Source organism: Athene cunicularia, assembly GCF_003259725.1.
Source record: "Athene cunicularia isolate RWA chromosome 4 unlocalized genomic scaffold, athCun1 chr4_part1, whole genome shotgun sequence".
Classification (NCBI taxonomy): Eukaryota; Metazoa; Chordata; class Aves; order Strigiformes; family Strigidae; genus Athene; species Athene cunicularia.
This window is the reverse complement of record NW_020799098.1, coordinates 25,036,372-25,055,710: the sequence shown is the minus strand read 5'-3', so window position 1 is coordinate 25,055,710 and position 19,339 is coordinate 25,036,372. Positions and strand designations below refer to the sequence as shown.

The following is a 19,339-nucleotide window of genomic DNA, read 5'->3' as shown; positions in this document are numbered from 1 at the left end:
ACCTCCCCTTCTAGATGATTTGCAATTCATGGAGTGGAAACGAAATTTAAGCACTTTTATAGAGGTGTGAACCCAATGCTTTGCTTCCAGGGCCGCCCCATCACACCGGTGTATACCATGGCCCCCAATGTGCAGCGGATCCCCGCCGCAGGGATTTACGGGACAAGTTACGTGCCATTCGCAGCACCCGCTGCAGCGACAGCAACAATAGCCACGCTACAGAAGAACGCTGCAGCTGCTGCCGCTGCAGCCGCCGCTGCCTACGGGGGATACGCCGGCTACATCCCCCCAGCGTTCCCGGCCGCGACCATCCAGGTTCCCATCCATGATGTCTACCAGACGTACTGAGACTGTCGGCAGAGGAGGGGGGCAGAGAAACACACACTGAAGGAACACTTTACTATTTATGAAGAAAAAACCGTCTGCGAAAGAGTAAACGTTTGGGCTTGGTAAACTGATGCAGAAAGTGAAGAATGTCATAGAGAACCATGTTTGAGATATTTTCTACGCTTGAAGTTTTCACTAACTTTTTTAGGCTATTTTTAAAATTTAACATGCCTGTATTCATACATTTCTAAAGGACCTCAATGCATCCAGCCCACCGCTGACATGCATTCATACGCATCCTAGTAGGGTTGCATAGGGTCTTTTTTTTTTTTTTTTTTTTAGCAGTTATATTTTCAGTATATTTGTGGTATGAAGGTTATTTTTTAGTAACTTCTGCACTCCAGAGATGTCTATTTTGTAGTGCCTTTAATAATATATCAGCTATATATTAAAAAGCACACCTGAGCAGCTAGGGAAAGTTTTAACAATATATTTTGAAGAATATATTCAATATTTAAAGAATACATACCTTAGATTTTTTTTAAAGAAAAAAACAACAAGTATCTTATTTAAAAAATTATACTGGAAAGTGCAATTTCAAAAATGTGCAAGACCTCTGAATTTTTGTGCTGGCATTAACACAATCTGCTCATTCTTATTTGAAATCAGAAGTAACTAATATTGCCTTTTTGGGAGAAAGAGAAAAAAAAAAAAAGCCTCCTCACACAAACCTCTTTGCAGTGTGATTTGCAGGCTTGTGTTAAGTAAAGGAAAGGCTCTGAGTTTTCCTTAACAACTGGATTTTCTATTTATTGAAGCTACTTGTAGTTGGAGCACGTGCAGAAACAAGTAGCTCTTATTTCATGCAAGGTGTCTTGAGTTAGATCTTCATCCAGTATAAAGCCTAGACTCTTTTTCAATGCTCTTTATTTTATTCTTTGAAGTATATGTTGTAGTGACTAAGAATGTATGCTGCTGTCAGCAAGAGGAGGTGCGCTCTCACTGAGAGGATGTGCAGCATTACTTACCCATCGCTCCATCGTGTTCCATAAGAAATGTCTGAGGTACTAGGGGTGGTAGTGATACTGGAATTAGTGAAACAGGTCTAGCCATCTCCTGGCCTCCCTTCCACACTTAATTCCCCTTCTCCACAACTGGAGTTGTACATGCACATCAGGGGCGGGAGCGGTTAGACCTGATGATTTTAAGACATAGAGCTTGTAAATATCTTTTAATATACATTTTTAAAGTCATTTTATGTTGCAAATTTACATGGTATGTGGTTTGTCACAAAACAAAAACGTTTTATTGCAATGTTATAAAAAAGTTTGTTTTATTAAGAAGTAAATATATTATTGCAGTGTTTTGTGGCCTGTTTAAAGGCTTTTATTTAGTAGTGCAGTGAATGTAAAATATAGTGAAACGGTAAAGAAATATCTTGCCCATTGTATGAAGTGCATCAGCCCTGCAAACACAGCTCCAGTGACATGAGGTGTGAAGCAGGGAGTGAGTAAACAATGTTCCTTTACTTTTTGTGGTATAAGTACCAACCAAAGCGGTTCTGTATTGAGTGTATTTTGACAACTGAACCGCTTCCAGACCATGCCCAGCTCAATTAAGTGACCTTTTAATACACTTTGTTTTCCTTGCCTCAAAATTGAGCGGTTGTTTTTCAGGTGCTCTTGCTCAGCCAAGCTGAGCTCTCCTTAACCCTGTCGACCTGTTAGCGAAAGCACTGTGAGGTTAAACATTAGGTCGGACTCTGCTCCTCCGCGCCCCATCCTGGGAGACTTTTATTGTCTGTGCCTGCACTCTGGCAGCGCACCCAGACCTTAGCCCCGGGGCCCTGCCCCTTTGTAGGGCGAGAGGAGGTGATTTGGGGGAAGCCCCCAACTTGGAGGCCGGTGCTCTCTCCTCCGGCCCTCTGGCTAAGGCCTTACACGGCTCAACACTAAATGCCACAGTGGGTCCGTGGGCTCTGCACAAACGCCCCTGGGATCAGGAAAACGCAGTCTAGTTGTTTGGGTCTCTGCTGGCCCCCTTCCAGCACCAAGCCACAGCTGACCCACAGAGGAGGGATGAAGGGTGATGGCTCCCTTCCCACTCATCCTTTCCCAACAGCAGGACAAGGGTCCTGCCACTCTTAGAGGTGGCAGGGAGAGAGAGGAGCCAACGAGGGCAAACCCCGAGGCACCCAGGACACTGGTGGGTGCTGCCTGCGCTACAGCAGGAGCAGGCAGGAGCCGGCAGCACCCAGGAACGCAGGCAGCACCCAGGAACGCAGGCAGCACCCAGGGATGCAGGCAGCTGAGCCTCCCACCCATAGCCTGTCTTTTACACTTGCTTCTAAACCATTTCATGTACACTACTACTGAGGTAAGTCTGATAACTTGAAATGTGAACATCTTTAGGTTAAGAACAAACTATTCAAAGAAAAAAAATATTTAAAAAAAAACAAAACTAGTGTGCCTTATTCTTTAAAGAGCTGATATTTTAGGTGTTTTATTGTATCTCTGTTCTCTGTACTGTCAGAAGCCTCTGAGTTTATTTAGTTCTTGCTCCATTTACGGTACATTTCTAGGATGTAGTGAATAAAGCATTCTTTAAATATGGAGAGTATTATTTCATTGCCACATACCACTGCCAGGTTTAACCACTCTGCCAAATCTGTGCTCCCCTCCAAGTTGGAGAGAGGGTGTTTGGGGCAGGAGGGGAGTGGGGCGCCGCAGTGACATCCCCACAGGATCCTGCAGGGAGGGGAGATGAACTGTCCCACTGGCTCCCCCATCCCACCACCTGCAGAGGACAGGGACCTTCTCACTAGGCCTACTGGGCATCTCCCCCTTCTTCCAGCAGCCTCTGATCAGCCTAAATCTCTTTCCACATCCAGTGAAGCTGAAGCTGGCATCCCTCCACGCTTTCCATCCACCCAACACACAGAACTCCAGTAGCTCTGTTGCATGTCACCACTGCATGTCATTTTCATCTCAGCATGCTCCACCCTTCAAGCACACAGGAAGCTAAGCTGTACCTCTTGGCAGTATTTGCAGTCCTCCAGAATGCCTGGCCGTTTCCCTGGTGTAAGTCCACCTGGGGAAAATTTGCTGCAAATACCAAGTCTAGGGAGAAGAGCAATGTGAGGAAGCAGAGGTAAACTGAGGCACAGCAGAGAGGTGGGAGAGGTGTTGGCCACCAAGGCAGGAACTAGTACTAGTGAATAATCCAAAAGAGAAGCAGACAAGAATAAATACCGCATGAGCTTCTACATCCCTCATAAGAAAGCAAAAAGTGTCTGCAACTTCCTCCCTCTAGATCATTTTTCATAATGCAATTCGGACAAGGCACTTTATATCAATATGCCTTGGGTTTTCTGAAGGATACTAATCATGAGAGGTTTCCTTAATCTTTTTTTCTGCACAGAGTCACCTAATTTTGCCTCTTTTCCCTGTATAAACATAGCAGGTTTGGTTTAGGAGTCTGTGTGTCCCAGAAATCATTTCAGGTCAATCTATCTTGCTCAGAGAATGGGTCATCAACATGATGTTAAAAACAGCCTTCAAGGAGATATAGCCACATTAGGACTTCACCTGTCAGACAAATCATCAAGTCACACAAGACTAATGTCTTCTCCTCAATACGTTGTTGACCTTTCCATTCACTAGAGGTCCACCAAGTTCCTTCTCTCATGAGAAAGAAGCAAGTAACCACCAGCAAAACACAGCCCTTTACAGGTGTTCAGACATGGGGCATGCCCTTCACAAAAAACAACATTTTCCAAATGAGGTGAAGAACTGTGCCCCACTGAAATGTGTTTCTGGCTTTTTTCCCCTTTCCCTTTATTCAAGTTACCCAAGATTAAAATGAATCTATGCAGCTTTTTATGAACAGACACTTTACTAGATAATTTTTTTATTTTCTTAGACTGCTGGTTTCTGACTTCAGTTTTGTAAGACCTTAATTAATGATTAATCCACCATAAAGTTGAAATATGCAAGTCATTTTCAGGATATTAACATAAACAATGCCACAGAAATGCAACTGTTCTTTCAAGATGACCTTACTGCCTTGGGAATGTCAGAAACTCTGCTGAGGCCTTGGGCACTGTGACAACTTAACATGCTGCTAAGTCGACCCCATTGCCTTTCTGATCTTGAAGAGCCGACCTGCACTTCCCTGGCTGGTATCGACCTAAATTGCTGAAAACCAGCTTTGACTTTCTTCAGGAAACATCATCTATTAACACAACTATAATACAGCTACTATATAAAGAGATTAACAAGAAATTCAAGTGGATTAACACCACTCTGATATTGCAATATCTCATTTATATAAGTGCTAGAGCTCAAAGTACATGCAAAATGCATTTTTGATATGTCTGAAAAGGTATATGCGGTACCCCATCTCCTTTTCTGTGGCTGGTGTTACACCCCTAACATCTCTTGGCTGACTGGGCCCGGAGCTCTCTGCTCCCTATGTGCCTATCAGCCACAAAACTGGCCCATCATGCTGACCTGTAAAATAAATAAACCCCAGACCTACCTCATAACAAGAGAAACTACCTCTACTGTACATCTAAAAGCCAGCAAAGTCAGGTTTTATGCTCCAGTGTGTCAATTAAATGCTGAATCACACTTGACTGAGTTTCAGGGCCAAGTCCTGCCTGGCAACAAAATGGTCGGAGGGGTGTTGCAGAGAGAAGCTGCAAGTTAGGGAATTAAAAAAGGCAGTTTTTTTGCACCAGGTCCTTCCCTCCTGGCACAAAGGCAAGCTCTGCCATGCAATTATAATTGTTCAAGATCCCAAAGAGCAAATTTTTAGAAATTTGGTACTGTAGTACTTCCATACAAAGTATTTCCTCTCAAGATGATAAATTAGACCAGATTTTTTTTTTCCTCCATCCAGAAGACCAGTACTAGAGTTCATTTGTTTCCTAATCAATTAAGACAGAAGCTTTGCCTCACAGTCCTCACTTGGCAGAACTGCAGATCCTGCATGTGGGAGGTGAGCAGTCAAGGACTAAGTCTTCACCAGAAAACATAATGGGGAAAAATGCTCAGATGTGCTCAGGTTTGTCCCAAGTTTACCAAATGGCTATGTCCTCCCAAGACAGTGACAGATGTCTCTCTCTAAACAGGCTATGCTGGTTGATGCTTTGCCCCACAGCAGGACCCAGGACTTCTCCTCCAACGCCCCAGGGCTCTCCATAGATGCCTTTTCCCAGGGCATTTGAAGAGGCCAGATCACAAACGGGTTGTGGGTTTGTGCCCGCCCTGACTGTTCTGCACTTCTACATGCAGGGGGTTTGCAGAGTGGTTGTCATGCTAAAGGAAACTGTCACTTTTCACGGTCTGGTTGCCCACAGTTGTAGTTTTACTTTGAAGCAACATACGGGTTTGATCTTTTTTTTTTTTTACCTCTTTCCAAATATACACATGTAATTTTGCGAGCCAGGCTGCACTTTGAGCCTGTCCTGGGACGTTTTTGCAATGTCACTGAAGTTCGGCATTAGCTCAGCTACTACCTGTGATCTGTGAGCTGGTAGGAAGCGGGAAGCCACAGGTAAACCAGAAGATCTTCCTGAAGCATGAAAAAAACCCCTGCAAACAGCCTACACAAGCCACAGGAGTGACCTCAAGCTAACCAACAGAGAGAGATGCCTTTAAAACAGTCAGAGGCAAACCAGCCTACACTTAGAGCAGTTCTATGTTCCAAAGTTTTGAAGCAATAACTACAATGAGCAGTTCTCATTCATGTAATAAATCTGTAGGATATGTACCTGGGTGTCTTGGAGTCACTTAACAGAGCATGGGATTACTTGTAATGCACGCACTAGCTATATACCAGGCATCCTTAGTTTCTCTAGTCTTTGACTTTTCAGCTTCTGCCCCTTGCAGAAAGGTTTCCTGGCCACGTGGATAAGCTAAGAATTCCCTCAAGGCTTGGCTTCACTCCAGGCAGACAGATCCCTTGGCTCACCAGCCTTTGTGCAGGATGGAGAGGGACACAATCCTAGTCAGCATGTGTGACAGTGGCATTTAAGCAGCACTATGGAGGCACTTGTCCTACAATCCTCCAAGCAACAACAGTGCAGTTGCATTTGGCAGAGCACTCAGGAGGGCTCTGACAGACAAAATGCGGAGGAGCACCAGCACCTCATCAATGATCAGGTCACCAAGGTCATACCCAAGCAAGAAAACACCCAATAGCCTTGCCCTTTAGGATCATGTAAGCAGTCCAGGCTTGCCCTCCACTACCACCATCTGGGTAGCTTCTTGACACCACCCAAAGCATTGCAGTGAACTCTTCCAAAACAAAGACTGTATCCACATGATGGAGTGCTACAGCCTGAGAGGGCTGAGGCACACCCCATGCAGACATACCTCCTCCAGCAATGCTATTGGCCATCCCCTGGCCCTGCAGTGCTGCAGCAGGCCCTAGAGCACACCCCAAAGGCTCTCATGTTGCAGATGAGCCCCAAGAAGCACGCGGTGAAGTACATTAGGCTTGGCATACATGTCAAAATGAAAGACGGGGAAGAGCATTATGTCTGACTTGGACTTGCAGCCTGAGTTATGAGATGTTTGATGATGTACTGGTGGAGACATACATCATCCAGACCAACTGGGAAACTACGATGATGGGGTGGAATCCTGAGGCCCTAGCCTATGGGAAAGCTGGTCAGAGAGGACAGGTGTCAGCCTGTGGCAGGGAAGAAGTTGTTCTGTGTCCTTAATTTAGACACACATCTCTCCCCACTGAAGTTCCTCCCATGGAGGTGTGCAGAGCAGGTCCCCTTCACTGATGCACCTGTCCATGTTCAGGGGTTTTCCCCATTATTAGCTTGTCAAACTGAGAACACTGGTTGGGTAAGTCAGGCAACACCCACAAAAGGCAGAAAAAAGATCTGCTTTCCTCTTTTGCAGTGGACAAAGGGGAATGACATGAGTGCATTGGATACACACCCCTCTCTCCTCCTAGAACTTCTGAAGGGAGAGGTACAGAGAAGCTGGTCTTGCTTCTGCTAACAGATACTGCATTCACCTTCAAGCCAGCCCTCCCCAGAGTATACATTGGGGAAGAGAGTGCGCTGGAAACAACCAGAACTGATCCCCCAGCCCTCTGCCTGCTCTCACACAGACGATGAGGATGCTAAGCAGAGCTGACCTGGCTGAGACCTCCCACTCCATCCCTATGAGGACTTTTTTCTCAGGGTCCTACAAAACAGAAATAAATAGAAGAAATAATTGTCAGTCTGTTTGGGTTCAACAGCTTATTTACCTTTTGCCAGGGAGTATACTGAATATGACATATAGCAAAGAAAAGCTGTTCCTCTCCAAGAGATGGGAATAGTCAAATACATATATGCAAACTGACTGAAAATCAAACTATGGTTTTGTATTCAATATTAAAATAAGAGGGATGCTTTATAAATAGCTCTGATGCTGAGCAGTCCTGTACCAGCAAGGTGACCACCATCATCAACACCAATAAGATTACAGACATCATTACAGTAGGCATCAAAGGTGTAATATTAAGTGCATCGCAGCTTAGGAAAAAGGTTCTTTCTTCCCCATAGGCACTACTGGAAGCTCATTCAGAACCTGTCACTTGCTTTCCCTAAAACCAGACAGCATCCATACTCTGACAAAGATGTTGCCAATTGCACTTTAAATAAAGTAATTATGCTCTAATTAGCAATGTGTTTTTTCCATGGTTTCACTCTTCTCTCACACAACGCCAATCCAGCCAGCAATCTCCTCACTGTCCCTGGCAGGTGGGTTTTCACCAGGTTCATCCAGTTCACCTTTGCCTGAGCCCCCAGCCTAACCCCAAGGGGTGCGTAGATACCTCAAAACCACAGGGAACTGCATTGCTATTTGCACAAGAGGCTACGTGCTCAACAAGAGTCTTCTTCTGAGCTCACCTAGAATTTATTAATTTCACTGGGGTGGCTGAGACCTGGACTTCATCCTTGCAGCATGCATGGGTTTCTGAGACAGTGATTGTTTTAAGTGACTTTGATCCGAATTTTGGCTTTTGTACGAGTTCTCGGGCTGTTCTTTTGGGGGTTGGGACTAGGACAGCACCAAGGTCTAAAAGGATTAGATCTAAGAATAATAAATGCTGTTTTAAATCTATTTTTTAAAAAATCCACTCCCTGAAAAAGCAAACTTCCTTGTCTTCTGTGCGTCTTTGTGAGCAATAGGAGGGGAGGGAGAATACGGAAATGTACAGCACTTGGCACTGGGTACAGCTCAAACTAGTTTTACAACATTTTACAATGAGCTCTGGCCATGTGACCTACGTGGAAAGATAAACTGAGACATTTAATCTTTTTTTTTTTTTTTTTACCACAAGGAAGTGAATTTTATGTGGTTGTGATCATCAAATTACAGTAAATGATTTGCCCACAAGAGTAAAAAAAAACCAAGAGTGGTTTAACATAGGGAAGGCTGGGACAGGACAGCTGTTTGTGACCAAATATCCTCCCCTAGCTTTGAAAACTCTCAGTGAGCCTCACTGTTTCTCCCTGGCTGTGGCATTTAGGGACATGTCATCTCAATCCAGGTAAGGATTGCCCACCATTTGCTTTTGTAACCAGAGTATGAATAACAACTTCCCAAAAGTCAACTGCTAAAGCAGCAGCAATTATCCACATGTAAGTCGCTAGGAAGTTATTTAACACCATATCACCCTGGAAAGCAGCAAGGTTTACAACTTTTGCTTCACCTCCACCACACCATGAACTTCTGAAAAGAAAGCTGAGTGCCCGGAAGCCAGTTCAGCCCAGCCAGTAGCGTAGGGCTGCCACCACCCTGGACTGGGAACATGCCCCCGATATTTCATGAGCAAACTGAATCATGTCCCTGGCATGGAGGGGTTGGGATGAACCCAGTGCCTCCCTCCTGCCAGAGCATCCCCAGGGAGCAGCGTGCAGCCCCCACAGCGACAAGGCCAGCCCACGCCTCTGAGACACTTCAGGCTAGGTTATGAGTGGAGGAGCATCCTTGGTGAGGCAATGGTTAGTCAACACTGTCAGCTGAGATGAGGACACAGGCTGGGTAAATGTTAATGGAAGCAGAAGATGTGCAAGGAACTCTGCAGCCCATGCCCATGAATTATCCCTCGCGTGGTCTGTCCTGCCCACAAGGGTACACACTGCAGTTTTCTTGTTAGCACAGACAACTGCCCTGCAAACCACTGATGGGTGCAATAGCTGTTGTCAGGGTGCCAGTCACTGGAGATTGTCTTCTCGAATGCTGAGGGTGTCATGCCTGCTGATTTCTGAGAACTGGGTAACATTAGTCTGACTTTTTAAACAGCTTTTTGCTACAGTCTGCTCAATCCATGGAATCATTGGCCTAAGCAAGATAACAGCTAAAGTTGAAACATACCTTCCAAAAGGTACTGCTGCTATCCCCTGGGACATGCTAGCTGTGCATCTGCATGGGCTAAGCAGGGTTTTTCATCTCAGGTGCTATAGGAGCATGACATCCAGGTTTCCAGACCAGATCTGGCTCAGCTTTGACCAGCCCTGAGCAAGAACAGGGAAGCCATGCACCCCAAGCACCCACAACCATCCTCGGAGAATGGCTGCTGCCAGCCCCCGCTAGCTGGGACGAGCGGAAGGGGAGGAGTGAGGGCTTGTGTTTAACCAGGCTCAGCTTTCTGATGCGGTTTGCCACGTCCCCACATGAACCACTACACTGGCACAGGCAGGAGGCAGAGGGGAGAGCCCGTGCAGCCCAAGGGAGCTTCCCAGGAGCAGCCCAGCATCCGCTCCCGTCTCAGCTTGCCTCCATCCACGGGGCAATGGCGAGGGCACAGTGGCAGGAGCACTTGAAAAACACACAACTAGCAATGCCCTGGGCAGATGAGCATGGCTGAGCAACACAAAAGCCCCACCTGCAGCACAGAAAACATCTTGTTCTAACTGCACTGTGACCCTTCCCGTGAGGCTGCTGATGCTCAGCCCAAATATTTCCTGCTATGAGCCATTTTTATGAACTGGCAGATCTGCTCCCATTTAGTCTTGTGAGTAGTTTTTTTTCCAAAGATAATTCCTGGGCCCAGTGCAGCCTCACGCTCCCTGCCAGCAGCCCAGCTGTGTTTCCCCTGGGGTCTGCTCCACTAGCCTCTCCTCATCTGCTCTCCTGCCTCTCTCCTGCTGCTTGCGTAATGCTGTTACACATCTCCTCAAGGCTTTGGAAGGGCTGTAGGGCTGGCAGCAAGCACCATCAGCAAAAGGAGCATGAAGCACCCATAGCTCTTTCACGTGCCAGTGCTGCCCCCACTGCTTCTTCCCCCAGCTTTCTCCTGCCATCCTCTCAGGATCCTAGCAACTGATGGCAGTGCTCCCACAGGCACCATCACCCCCTCACCTTTAAGAGGTTTGACTCCAATTCACTGGAGAATTGGGTTTTCATGTCTGCAAACTGCAAAAGCTATGGGGAGAGGTGACCTGACTGTTGTGATCCACAGAGGTTACGTTGCCTTTGAATAAGGAACAGATGAAAAAAATAATGAAAATCAAAAGGTTAACAAGTTTCCTGTAACATCACTCCTCTGCATGTCTGATTTGACTGGTGTAGCTCAGATTGCACCTGCACAGAAGTATTTTCTTCTCACCTTACCGCAACCATGGAAAATTTCTACCATGATGCATTTTAAAATTTGGCTTTGACAAAACTTAGGAACACTCTGAAATGACCTGTACAAGATAAGCAATCACATATAATAATCTGAAATACTCATAACTCAATGACTTTGGATATTTCAAGACAAGTCCTTAAGAAGAGACTACTAAAATATCCTGGCACCACACGTTATGCTGGGAAAAAAAAGAGAATGTGTCTGTCAGAAAGATATTTTAGAATAGCCTTCTGATAGTTCATTACAAACTTAAAACCAATTATGCTTGGCAAGATTTCCTTAAGCCTCTCTGTATTTTCCTATTGTTGATTCCAGTCACCAGAACAGTCTTTTATTTTTTTAAATTAATTGTTACCTGTCTGTTTATTAATAGGATCAATCTGTAAGCCCCAAAATGTTTAAATCCATAGTGAATAGAAGGGGTGAGAGTATATTTCTTATATGACAAAATTGTATCTACATGCACTCCCAGAATGTTTTTCCTTGGAGCCTGACATTACGGGCAGGACAATGTCATGGGGTCAGATGGAGCACAGAAGTCTCAAGTCTTGTTCCCTGAAAGTTTTCCACTTCTGTCGAGTTTGACGTGAAAGCAGTACAAAAGGGCCAGCACATGAGTGCACATGGGAACACACGCCTCCCAAAACAAAAGATGAAAGCTACTCTTTTAATGAAACAAGAAGGGGGAAGAAAAAAAAATGTGAAGGTAGAGTGGAAAAACCTGCAAGAGGTCAACAAGGGAAACAAAGGGCAGCTTTATGCAAGCAGCTGTTTCACTCCAGAAATGGCAGACTGGCTAAGACACTGCTGCCTGGTGGTTTTAATACAGAAATTCAGTGTAATTAGGGCTTTGCTTGTACCAAGAAGATAATGGCAACCCAAAAGATAAGATTTAAAAGCAGATGAGGCTTGGGAGAATAGAGAAGAGAGAACAGACAAGGAACAGGGCTCTCCTCCTCAAAAAGTAAAAGATTGCTAAGAAAAACAGAGATGATCCTCTACATTTTACTTTTCTGCTTTGATCAGACAGAACAAAAGCTTTTGATGGCTATTATAGGATCTATTGATCAAAAATAAGAGCCAGGTCCAAATGAGCAAACATCTCTATTGAAGGGTAAATAAAGCAGATCACAATTTTCTAGTAAGAAAGCAGCTTTCAGATAACTAGTGACTGGTATAAGGTGGCACATTTTTTCTCAAAAATGTGAGGCTCAGACTGATGAAATCTAGAAACAGATGTTTAAATAGACATAGAAGGATCAGTGTCAAGGATGAACTGATACAACTGATTGAGCTGCATCCCAAGCAGGACAAACACGCACATGTTGAACGAGCAGTGCAGCCTTGGGCAGCTGTAGTGTCAGCCCCCATACTGCAGCCCCGGCCCCTCACCTCTGCTCCTGGGATGGGTCTTGCGAGTTTGAGCTGCCAATGTCTCCCCACTTGGTAGGAAGACTTACCCTAGCAGCTTGCTGGATGACAGCTTGCTAGCAGTCTGTTGTCAAAGTGAATGCTCACGTGAAATTTTGATTTTTGGTTGGACACTCCTACTATAAGGAGCCTCATGCAATGGCTGTTCTGGTCCAACATAGTATGTGGGGTTTTTGCCAGAAGAGAGACAACTCTGCTTACTTTAAACTCTTCTGTTTCTACACTTGCTCAGCCCAAACTGCAAAGTAGCTTGAATTTACTTAACTTGCTACTACTAGGAATGCTAAGAGAGAAGATGGTGTTTCAAAGTAGTGCAAGATGAATGGTGTAGAAGCAGCAGAGTGATGGTATCTATTTGCTTCCACACCATTTACAGCCTAACAGAGAATTCATTAATTCCCCGGGAAGATCTTTCCATCTCTTTAGCAAGTACACAGTCAGAACTTACGGGCAGCTGTGCTGAGCCTGATGCAGGATGCATTTAGCTCAAGATTTATTCTCCAGCAACGGCAGAAGCCAATAGCCAGGGAAGAAAAAGAACAGGACAAGTTAATCTACTGTGCCCAAACACTCCTCCAGCCTCTTCCAGTTCAGGGGATTTCTGCAGGTGAGCATATTTTCTGTTTATTTAGTAACTGTCAACAGACATCTATGCCAAGTACTCTCTCAAATCAAACTGAAGGCAGCTCAATCAGCCATACCTTTTATTTTGCATAGGTACTTTGTATGTTCCCTTTATTTTGTCACACATTTGCTTCCATTTAAACTATATATCACTTACCTGGGCCTCAAACATAGAAGAACAATGTGTCATTGTGGGGAAGGTGGGAAGAAGCATTCACCTTTAGAGACAAAGTGGTTAGATGATCATTGTTTCATTGTGACATGCTGGTCTGTCCAGCAGTGGTTGCTCCACAATTCTGAAGATTTAGCCCTCATTCTGGTGCTTGAACAAAAACATTTTTTGAGACACTAACCTCAGTTTAGAGAGATGTGCCCTTAAAAATCTCATCTGGAACACTTCTGAAATGGTGGTATTTGTTGCCATTGATTTTAAAGAAGGAGTTATGGATGAAATAGCTATTTTTCACAAGGCAATTCAAGATTAGTATATGGAGAAATAGCAGCCACATTCTGCCCACAGGAACAATTAAAGCTTACAGCATACACACTATTGCAGAAAGCAATTTGCACTGGCAGGTAGATGGCATCTTCTGTGCCAGGGGTTGCCATAGGCATTCAGGCTATTCAGATCATGCCTGAGCACTATACTGGTTAGGAATATAGCCTGACAGCCAGCAGAAATGGAGCATATGTAATGGACATACGGGGCAAAGTATGGTTCATGTACCCAGTATGTCCTGTGCACAAGGTGAAATGAATCCTGGTTTCAGCTGGGCATCTCATCTATCTCAGATCAAGCACAAAGGAAATGCTGCAAATGATTTCCAAGTTGGGAAATGAAGGAGCAGAGGAGCTGTGAAGAGTTGAGCTTTGGGAAAAATTATATGAAATGAGTTAAAAAGATGACATGAGGACTGGATGTTCTGGAAAGTGAAGGTAGGCAAATACATTTTTTTAAGAATAATTTTGAATGTTGCCATTAGATCTTGATTGGAGACTCTTTTTTTTTCTAAAGCCGACCTAGCTTCCACCACCACTGCCTGAAAAGTTACTTTAAGGTACATTTGATCATTGCATTCAGAGAGGAAAGCAGCCTCCACAGCACTGGTGGATAAGGGAAGCACACTGACATCATCTATCTGGACTTGTGCAAAGCATCTGACACTGTCCCACATGACATCCTTGGCTCTAAACTGGAGAAACATGGATATGACAGATGGACCACTCATTAGATAAGGAATTGGCTGGATGGTTACAGTTGCAGTCAACAGCTCAATGTCCAAGTGAAGAGTAGTGATGAGTGGCATTCCTCAGGGGTGGGACTGAGTGCACCCTCAGCAAGTTTGCTGACGACACCAAACTGTGGTGTGGACAACACGCTGGAGGGAAGGGATGTCAGCCAGAGGAACCTGGACAGGCTTGAGAGGTGGACCTGTGTGAACCTCCTGAAGTTCAACAAGGCCAAGTGCAAAGTCCTGCACATAGATTGGGGCAATCCCAAGCACAAACACAGGATGGGTGGAGAGTGGATTGAGAGCAGCGCTGAGGAGGAGGATTTGGGAGTGTTGGTTGACAAGAAGCTCAACAAGACCCAGCAACGTGTGTCTGCACCCCAGAAAGCCAACTGTATCCTGGGCTGCATCAAGAGAAGTATGACCAGCAGGTCAAGGGAGGTGATTCTCCCACTCTGCTCTGCTCTCATGAGACCCCACCTGCAGTATTACGTCCAGCTCTGAGGCCCCCAACATAAGGACATGGACCTGTTGGAGTGAGTTCAGAGGAGGACATGAAGATGATCAGGGGTCTGGAGAACCTCCCTTATGAGGATGGGCTGAGAGAGTTGGGGCTGTTCAGCCTGGAGAAGTCTCTGGGGAGACCTTATAGCAGCCTGCCAGTAGCTAAAGGGGCCCTACAGGAAAGATGGGGAGAGACTTTTTACAAGGGCTTGTTGTGATAGGACAAGGGGTAATGGCTTTAAACTGAAAGGGGATAGATTTAGGTTAAGTGTAAGGAAGAAATTCATTACCGTGAGGGTGGCGACACACTGGCACAGGTTGCCCAGAGAAGCTGTGGCTGCCCCCTCCCTGGCAGTGTTCAAGGCCAGGTTGGACGGGGCTTTGAGCAACCTGGTCTGGTGGAAGGTGTCCCTGCCCATGGCAGGGGGGTTGGAACTAGATGGTCTTTAAGGTCCCTTCCAACCCAAACCATTCTATGATTCTTTGAAAAAAATCACATTGTTATTTATTTTTTATGAATCCTCGTAAGTATTTCAGGACTCTCCTATTTAATGTAATGGACTGCATCTTGCCTCATGACTTGTATAGACATAAACGTACTTCACAGTCTAGTTTTAACTCAAAAGCTATGTTTTACAGGTAGCATGGTGGCTTTGCTGCAGCTGTCTTGGAGATGCTCCTGACAAGAAAGGCAAGGCTGCAATGCCAGTCTGTAGGTACCCAGGAGCATAAAGAGGAGATAGCTGAGGCTTGCACACATTCCTGGGCCGACTGCCTCTGCAGGTAGTGGTCTCTGCTACAGCTCCTCTGCTGTCCCCAGTAATAAAACACAGTAGGACCACCTTAGCAAAGATGAGCTGAAGCAAACAGCATGAAGAAAGGACAGGGGCAAACAGCTGCCTCTGTACATCCTCACCATACACGTGCTCCCAACAGCTCACACAAAAGGGCATTCTACAGGATTTGGAATTAACTCAGCTCTACCTGCCCTGCTGGACTCTGCCACTGTGACTTCCAGGAAGAGCAGCAGAGACAGCCACATGTATTTCATTGCAAGGGAGCAAAGGCTAAACCAGGAGTGCCAGATGGAAGGAGCACACTGACCTCAGTTTCCTATGAGGATACCCTGGTGCCAGCCACTTCTGGTTCCCTCAAACAAGAACAGGTTGGTTTGGTGCTCTGGATCCCCTATTTGTACACAGGTGGGGCTTTGAAAAGCAAATCTGACCCTCACAAACACCCACTTCCATGAGCAAGTTTTCTGCAGCGGTAGAGTGAACACTCAGTGCTGGCTGGTGTAGCTCTAGGCACCACACCATTGTCTTATTCTCTGGCTTTGCTCCAATGTCATCAGTCTGGAGATGTTCTTAGCAAAGGTAGAAAGGGTAGAGGAAAACACAAAAGCATGGTTTCCAGTCTCATGAAGCAGGGGAAGGCACCTGTGCAACCATAGTTCAGGTTTAGGTTTACATCTGGCAAAGCTGTTTCTACCATCTGATTGCACTCTAGTGAATAAAATTAGGGGTTCCCAACCCAAGTCTGAGATGTCATACAAAAATTGGCTGGAAGTGAACTACAAAGGCAAAATAGTCTTTATGATGAAACCTCAGAAAAGCAATTAATTTAATCAGCAGACTTCAATACTGCCTTTCATAACCTGAGGTGCACCAAGAGGTTAAGCTACAGGGGCCAAGTTATCTTTGTGACCTTTACCACCAGAAAAATTTACAAACGGCAATTAGTAGATCCAGAGGCCAAAAAATTTAACCCAGATAGAAAGCATATAATAAACCTCTGGCATCTAATTCAGCAGGGTTGAAGCAGAAAATCCAAGAGAGAAACTAGGCTGTGCTACAGCCACTGACTGCAGCAAAAGGAAGTAGTATTGCTCTTCCCACAGAAGGAGGTTTGCAAAACATCACATAGCTCTTATAGGCTGAGGTCATAAAACTGAACCCACTTATTTCATGTGGGATCTAGACTTGTTGGATGATATTTAAGGGAACAAGAGCAAACTACAAGTGACTGTATAGATCCCTGATAAGATACTTTTTCACCCAGTTTTGCAGTGAACCTTGGAACTTCTAGCTCAGTACCAGAGTGAAACCCTTTTCTCTCAATAGCATGCAATTAGGTGAATTACTTGTTATAAAGTCACTCTCTGGAAAGATATTACTTGTAGTGAGGCAGCATAATGCATAGGAGTGATAAAAAGAGGGGATGCTCATGTACCAGGCAAAAAGTAATGAATTCTGTTGTTGAGCACACCCCCACTACTCCTCCCCCCAGCCCTTCCTGGATTAAAGTCATTCTCTATTTCTTTTCCCTGCAGATTTAATTAATTTTAAGAGAAATCTTTATCTCTGTAACACAAATTGCCTGTGTGTGTTTATCTAGCAATAAAACCTGGGCGCACCTAAAGGGTCAACACATAAGAAGTGCAGAGCTGTAGGTAAGCCCAACACACCTTGGGGACACCTCCAAAGCAGTCATCCTGTTCCCAGGGCATGAGGCACCCACAGGTGCCAGAAGCCTAGGCAGGATCCAGAGTTTAGCCAAAGCAGCTATTCTAGCACTGTGCTCTATTTCTATTATATAAGCGCCATCTCTAAACTTTTTAAGAAATCCTCAATTTTGAAAAAAATAAAATACAGTCATTAAGTAGAAGTAATAGAGAAATCACTAATAATACACACTGTCCTAGCTAAGCTTCCCCACTAAACACACCAGGCAATAAAAAAACCCTGAATCACTGTGTTCTGTCTTGTATTCATCCCCATCAAGAGCAATTTATTCACACATCCTGCAAGAAAAACACAGGGTGCTTGCTTGCTGCTAGGCAAGCCACAACAGTAGGCCTCGATCCCAGCAAGACTATGAGCAGGAGGGCCATGGCCCAGAGCTATAATATTTCAGTGTCTCATTTTTAATAACCTAAAGCATCTCATTGATACTAGATGCCAAACCACTGCAAGTCTACCCACTGTTTATCTCCAGTCTGTGAAAAATCCACATCATCCATGTGTAAAACCTGCAATTTTAGGTCCCACTGCATCTCTGTAAGACTTCTTTCTTTTGAGTTCACCACTTGTAATCTTTCAGATGTCCTGCACAGACAGGAATTTCTGAAATCAGTAAGTGTTCCATGCTCCTTCACTACAGGCAGGGCTTGATGTATTTAATGGATTTAAGCCAATACTCATACAAATCTGGTTAATAATTATCTTCTTGCTCTAGCTGGGTTTTGTGGTTTTTATGTTTTAAAGAAAATACATGCTATAAAATAGCAATTTAACAGTCACAGCTGCAGCGCAGTGGAAGTGAACATACATACGTTTTTACATACGTGACCTATGTTTTGCTGCTGCATAAAGATGAAGTCCTGCTCCCAATGCTGACCATATCATCATACAAGCAAATACACTCACATCAATGACAGTCTGGCAGGGTCTGAAGCCATGGTGCCTTTTCAGCAACATCGTCTCCTCCTCTCTGCCACACACAAGGAGAGCTTCAGGTGTGAGTCCCTCCAGGATGGAGAGAGAAAGGGAAGGAGTCTGCATTACATAGACACACACAAGTCTATGGGACCAGATGGGATACACCCGAGGGTGCTGAAGGAGCTGGCTGGGGTGCTCACCAAGCTGCTTTCCAACATTTACCAGCAGTCCTGGCTGACCGGGGAGGTCCTGACAGATTGGAAAATGGCCAATGATACACCCATCTATAAGAAGGGTTGGAAGGATGATCCAGGAAATTACAGGCCTGTCAGCTTGACCTTGGTGCCCAGGAAGCTGATGGAGCAGCTCATCCTGAGTATCACCACACAATACAGGCGGGACAACCAGATGCTCAGGCCCAGTCAGCAGGGGTTTATGAAAGGCAGGTCCTGCCTGACAAACCTGATCTCCTTCTACGACAGGGCGACCTGCTTATTGGATGAGGGAAAGGCTGTGGATGTTGCTTACCTTGACTTTAGTAAGGCCTTTGACACTGTTTCCCACAGCATTCTCCTGGTGAAACTGGCTGCTCGCAGCTTGGATGGGCACTCGCTTTGCTGGGTAAAAAACTGTCTGGATGGCCGGGCCCAAAGAGTTGTGGTGAACGGAGTTAAATCCAGCTGGCGGCCGGTCACGAGTGGTGTCCCCCAGGGCTCAGTTTTGGGGCCACTCCTGTTTAACATCTTTATTGATGATCTAGACGAGGGGATCGAGTGCACCCTCAGTCAGTTTGCAGATGACACCCAGTTGGGTGGGAGAGTTGATCTGCTCGAGGGTAGGGAGGCTCTGCAGAGAGACCTGGACAGGCTGGAGCCATGGGCTGAGGCCAACTGGAGGAGTTTCAATGAGGCCAAATGCCGGGGGCTGCCCTTGGGCCACAACAACCCCCAGCAGCGCTACAGGCTTGGAGAGGAGTGGCTGGAGAGCTGCCAGTCAGAGAGGGACCTGGGGGGGTGATTGACAGCCGGATGAACAGGAGCCAGCAATGTGCCCAGGTGGCCAAGAAGGCCAACGGCATCCTGGCTTGTGTCAGCAATAGCGTGGCCAGCAGGGACGGGGAAGGGATCT

General features: G+C 45.5%; 2 protein-coding genes across 7 annotated transcripts in view; one reads left to right on the top strand and one right to left on the bottom strand.

The window, feature by feature from the left end:
• RBM47 (RNA binding motif protein 47) overlaps positions 1–2,781 on the top strand; it is an 81,202-nt gene extending 78,421 nt beyond the window's left edge. For all 5 annotated transcript variants that reach the window (XM_026846712.1, XM_026846713.1, XM_026846711.1 and 2 more), the window contains one exon: positions 91–2,781. In XM_026846712.1, coding sequence (XP_026702513.1) covers positions 91–348 — 258 coding nt within the window. In that variant the 3' untranslated portion in view covers positions 349–2,781. The remainder of the gene's footprint in view (positions 1–90) is intronic.
• The window catches only part of CHRNA9 (cholinergic receptor nicotinic alpha 9 subunit), a 42,042-nt gene that overhangs the window by 8,212 nt on the left and 14,491 nt on the right, over positions 1–19,339 (bottom strand). The window contains exon 6 of one of the 2 annotated variants that reach the window (XM_026846717.1): positions 3,299–3,329. The exons of the other annotated variant lie outside the window; for it this stretch is intronic. Coding sequence (XP_026702518.1) covers positions 3,315–3,329 — 15 coding nt within the window. The 3' untranslated portion in view covers positions 3,299–3,314. Of the gene's footprint in view, positions 1–3,298; positions 3,330–19,339 lie in introns of those variants that run through there. 2 annotated transcript variants of the gene reach the window in all.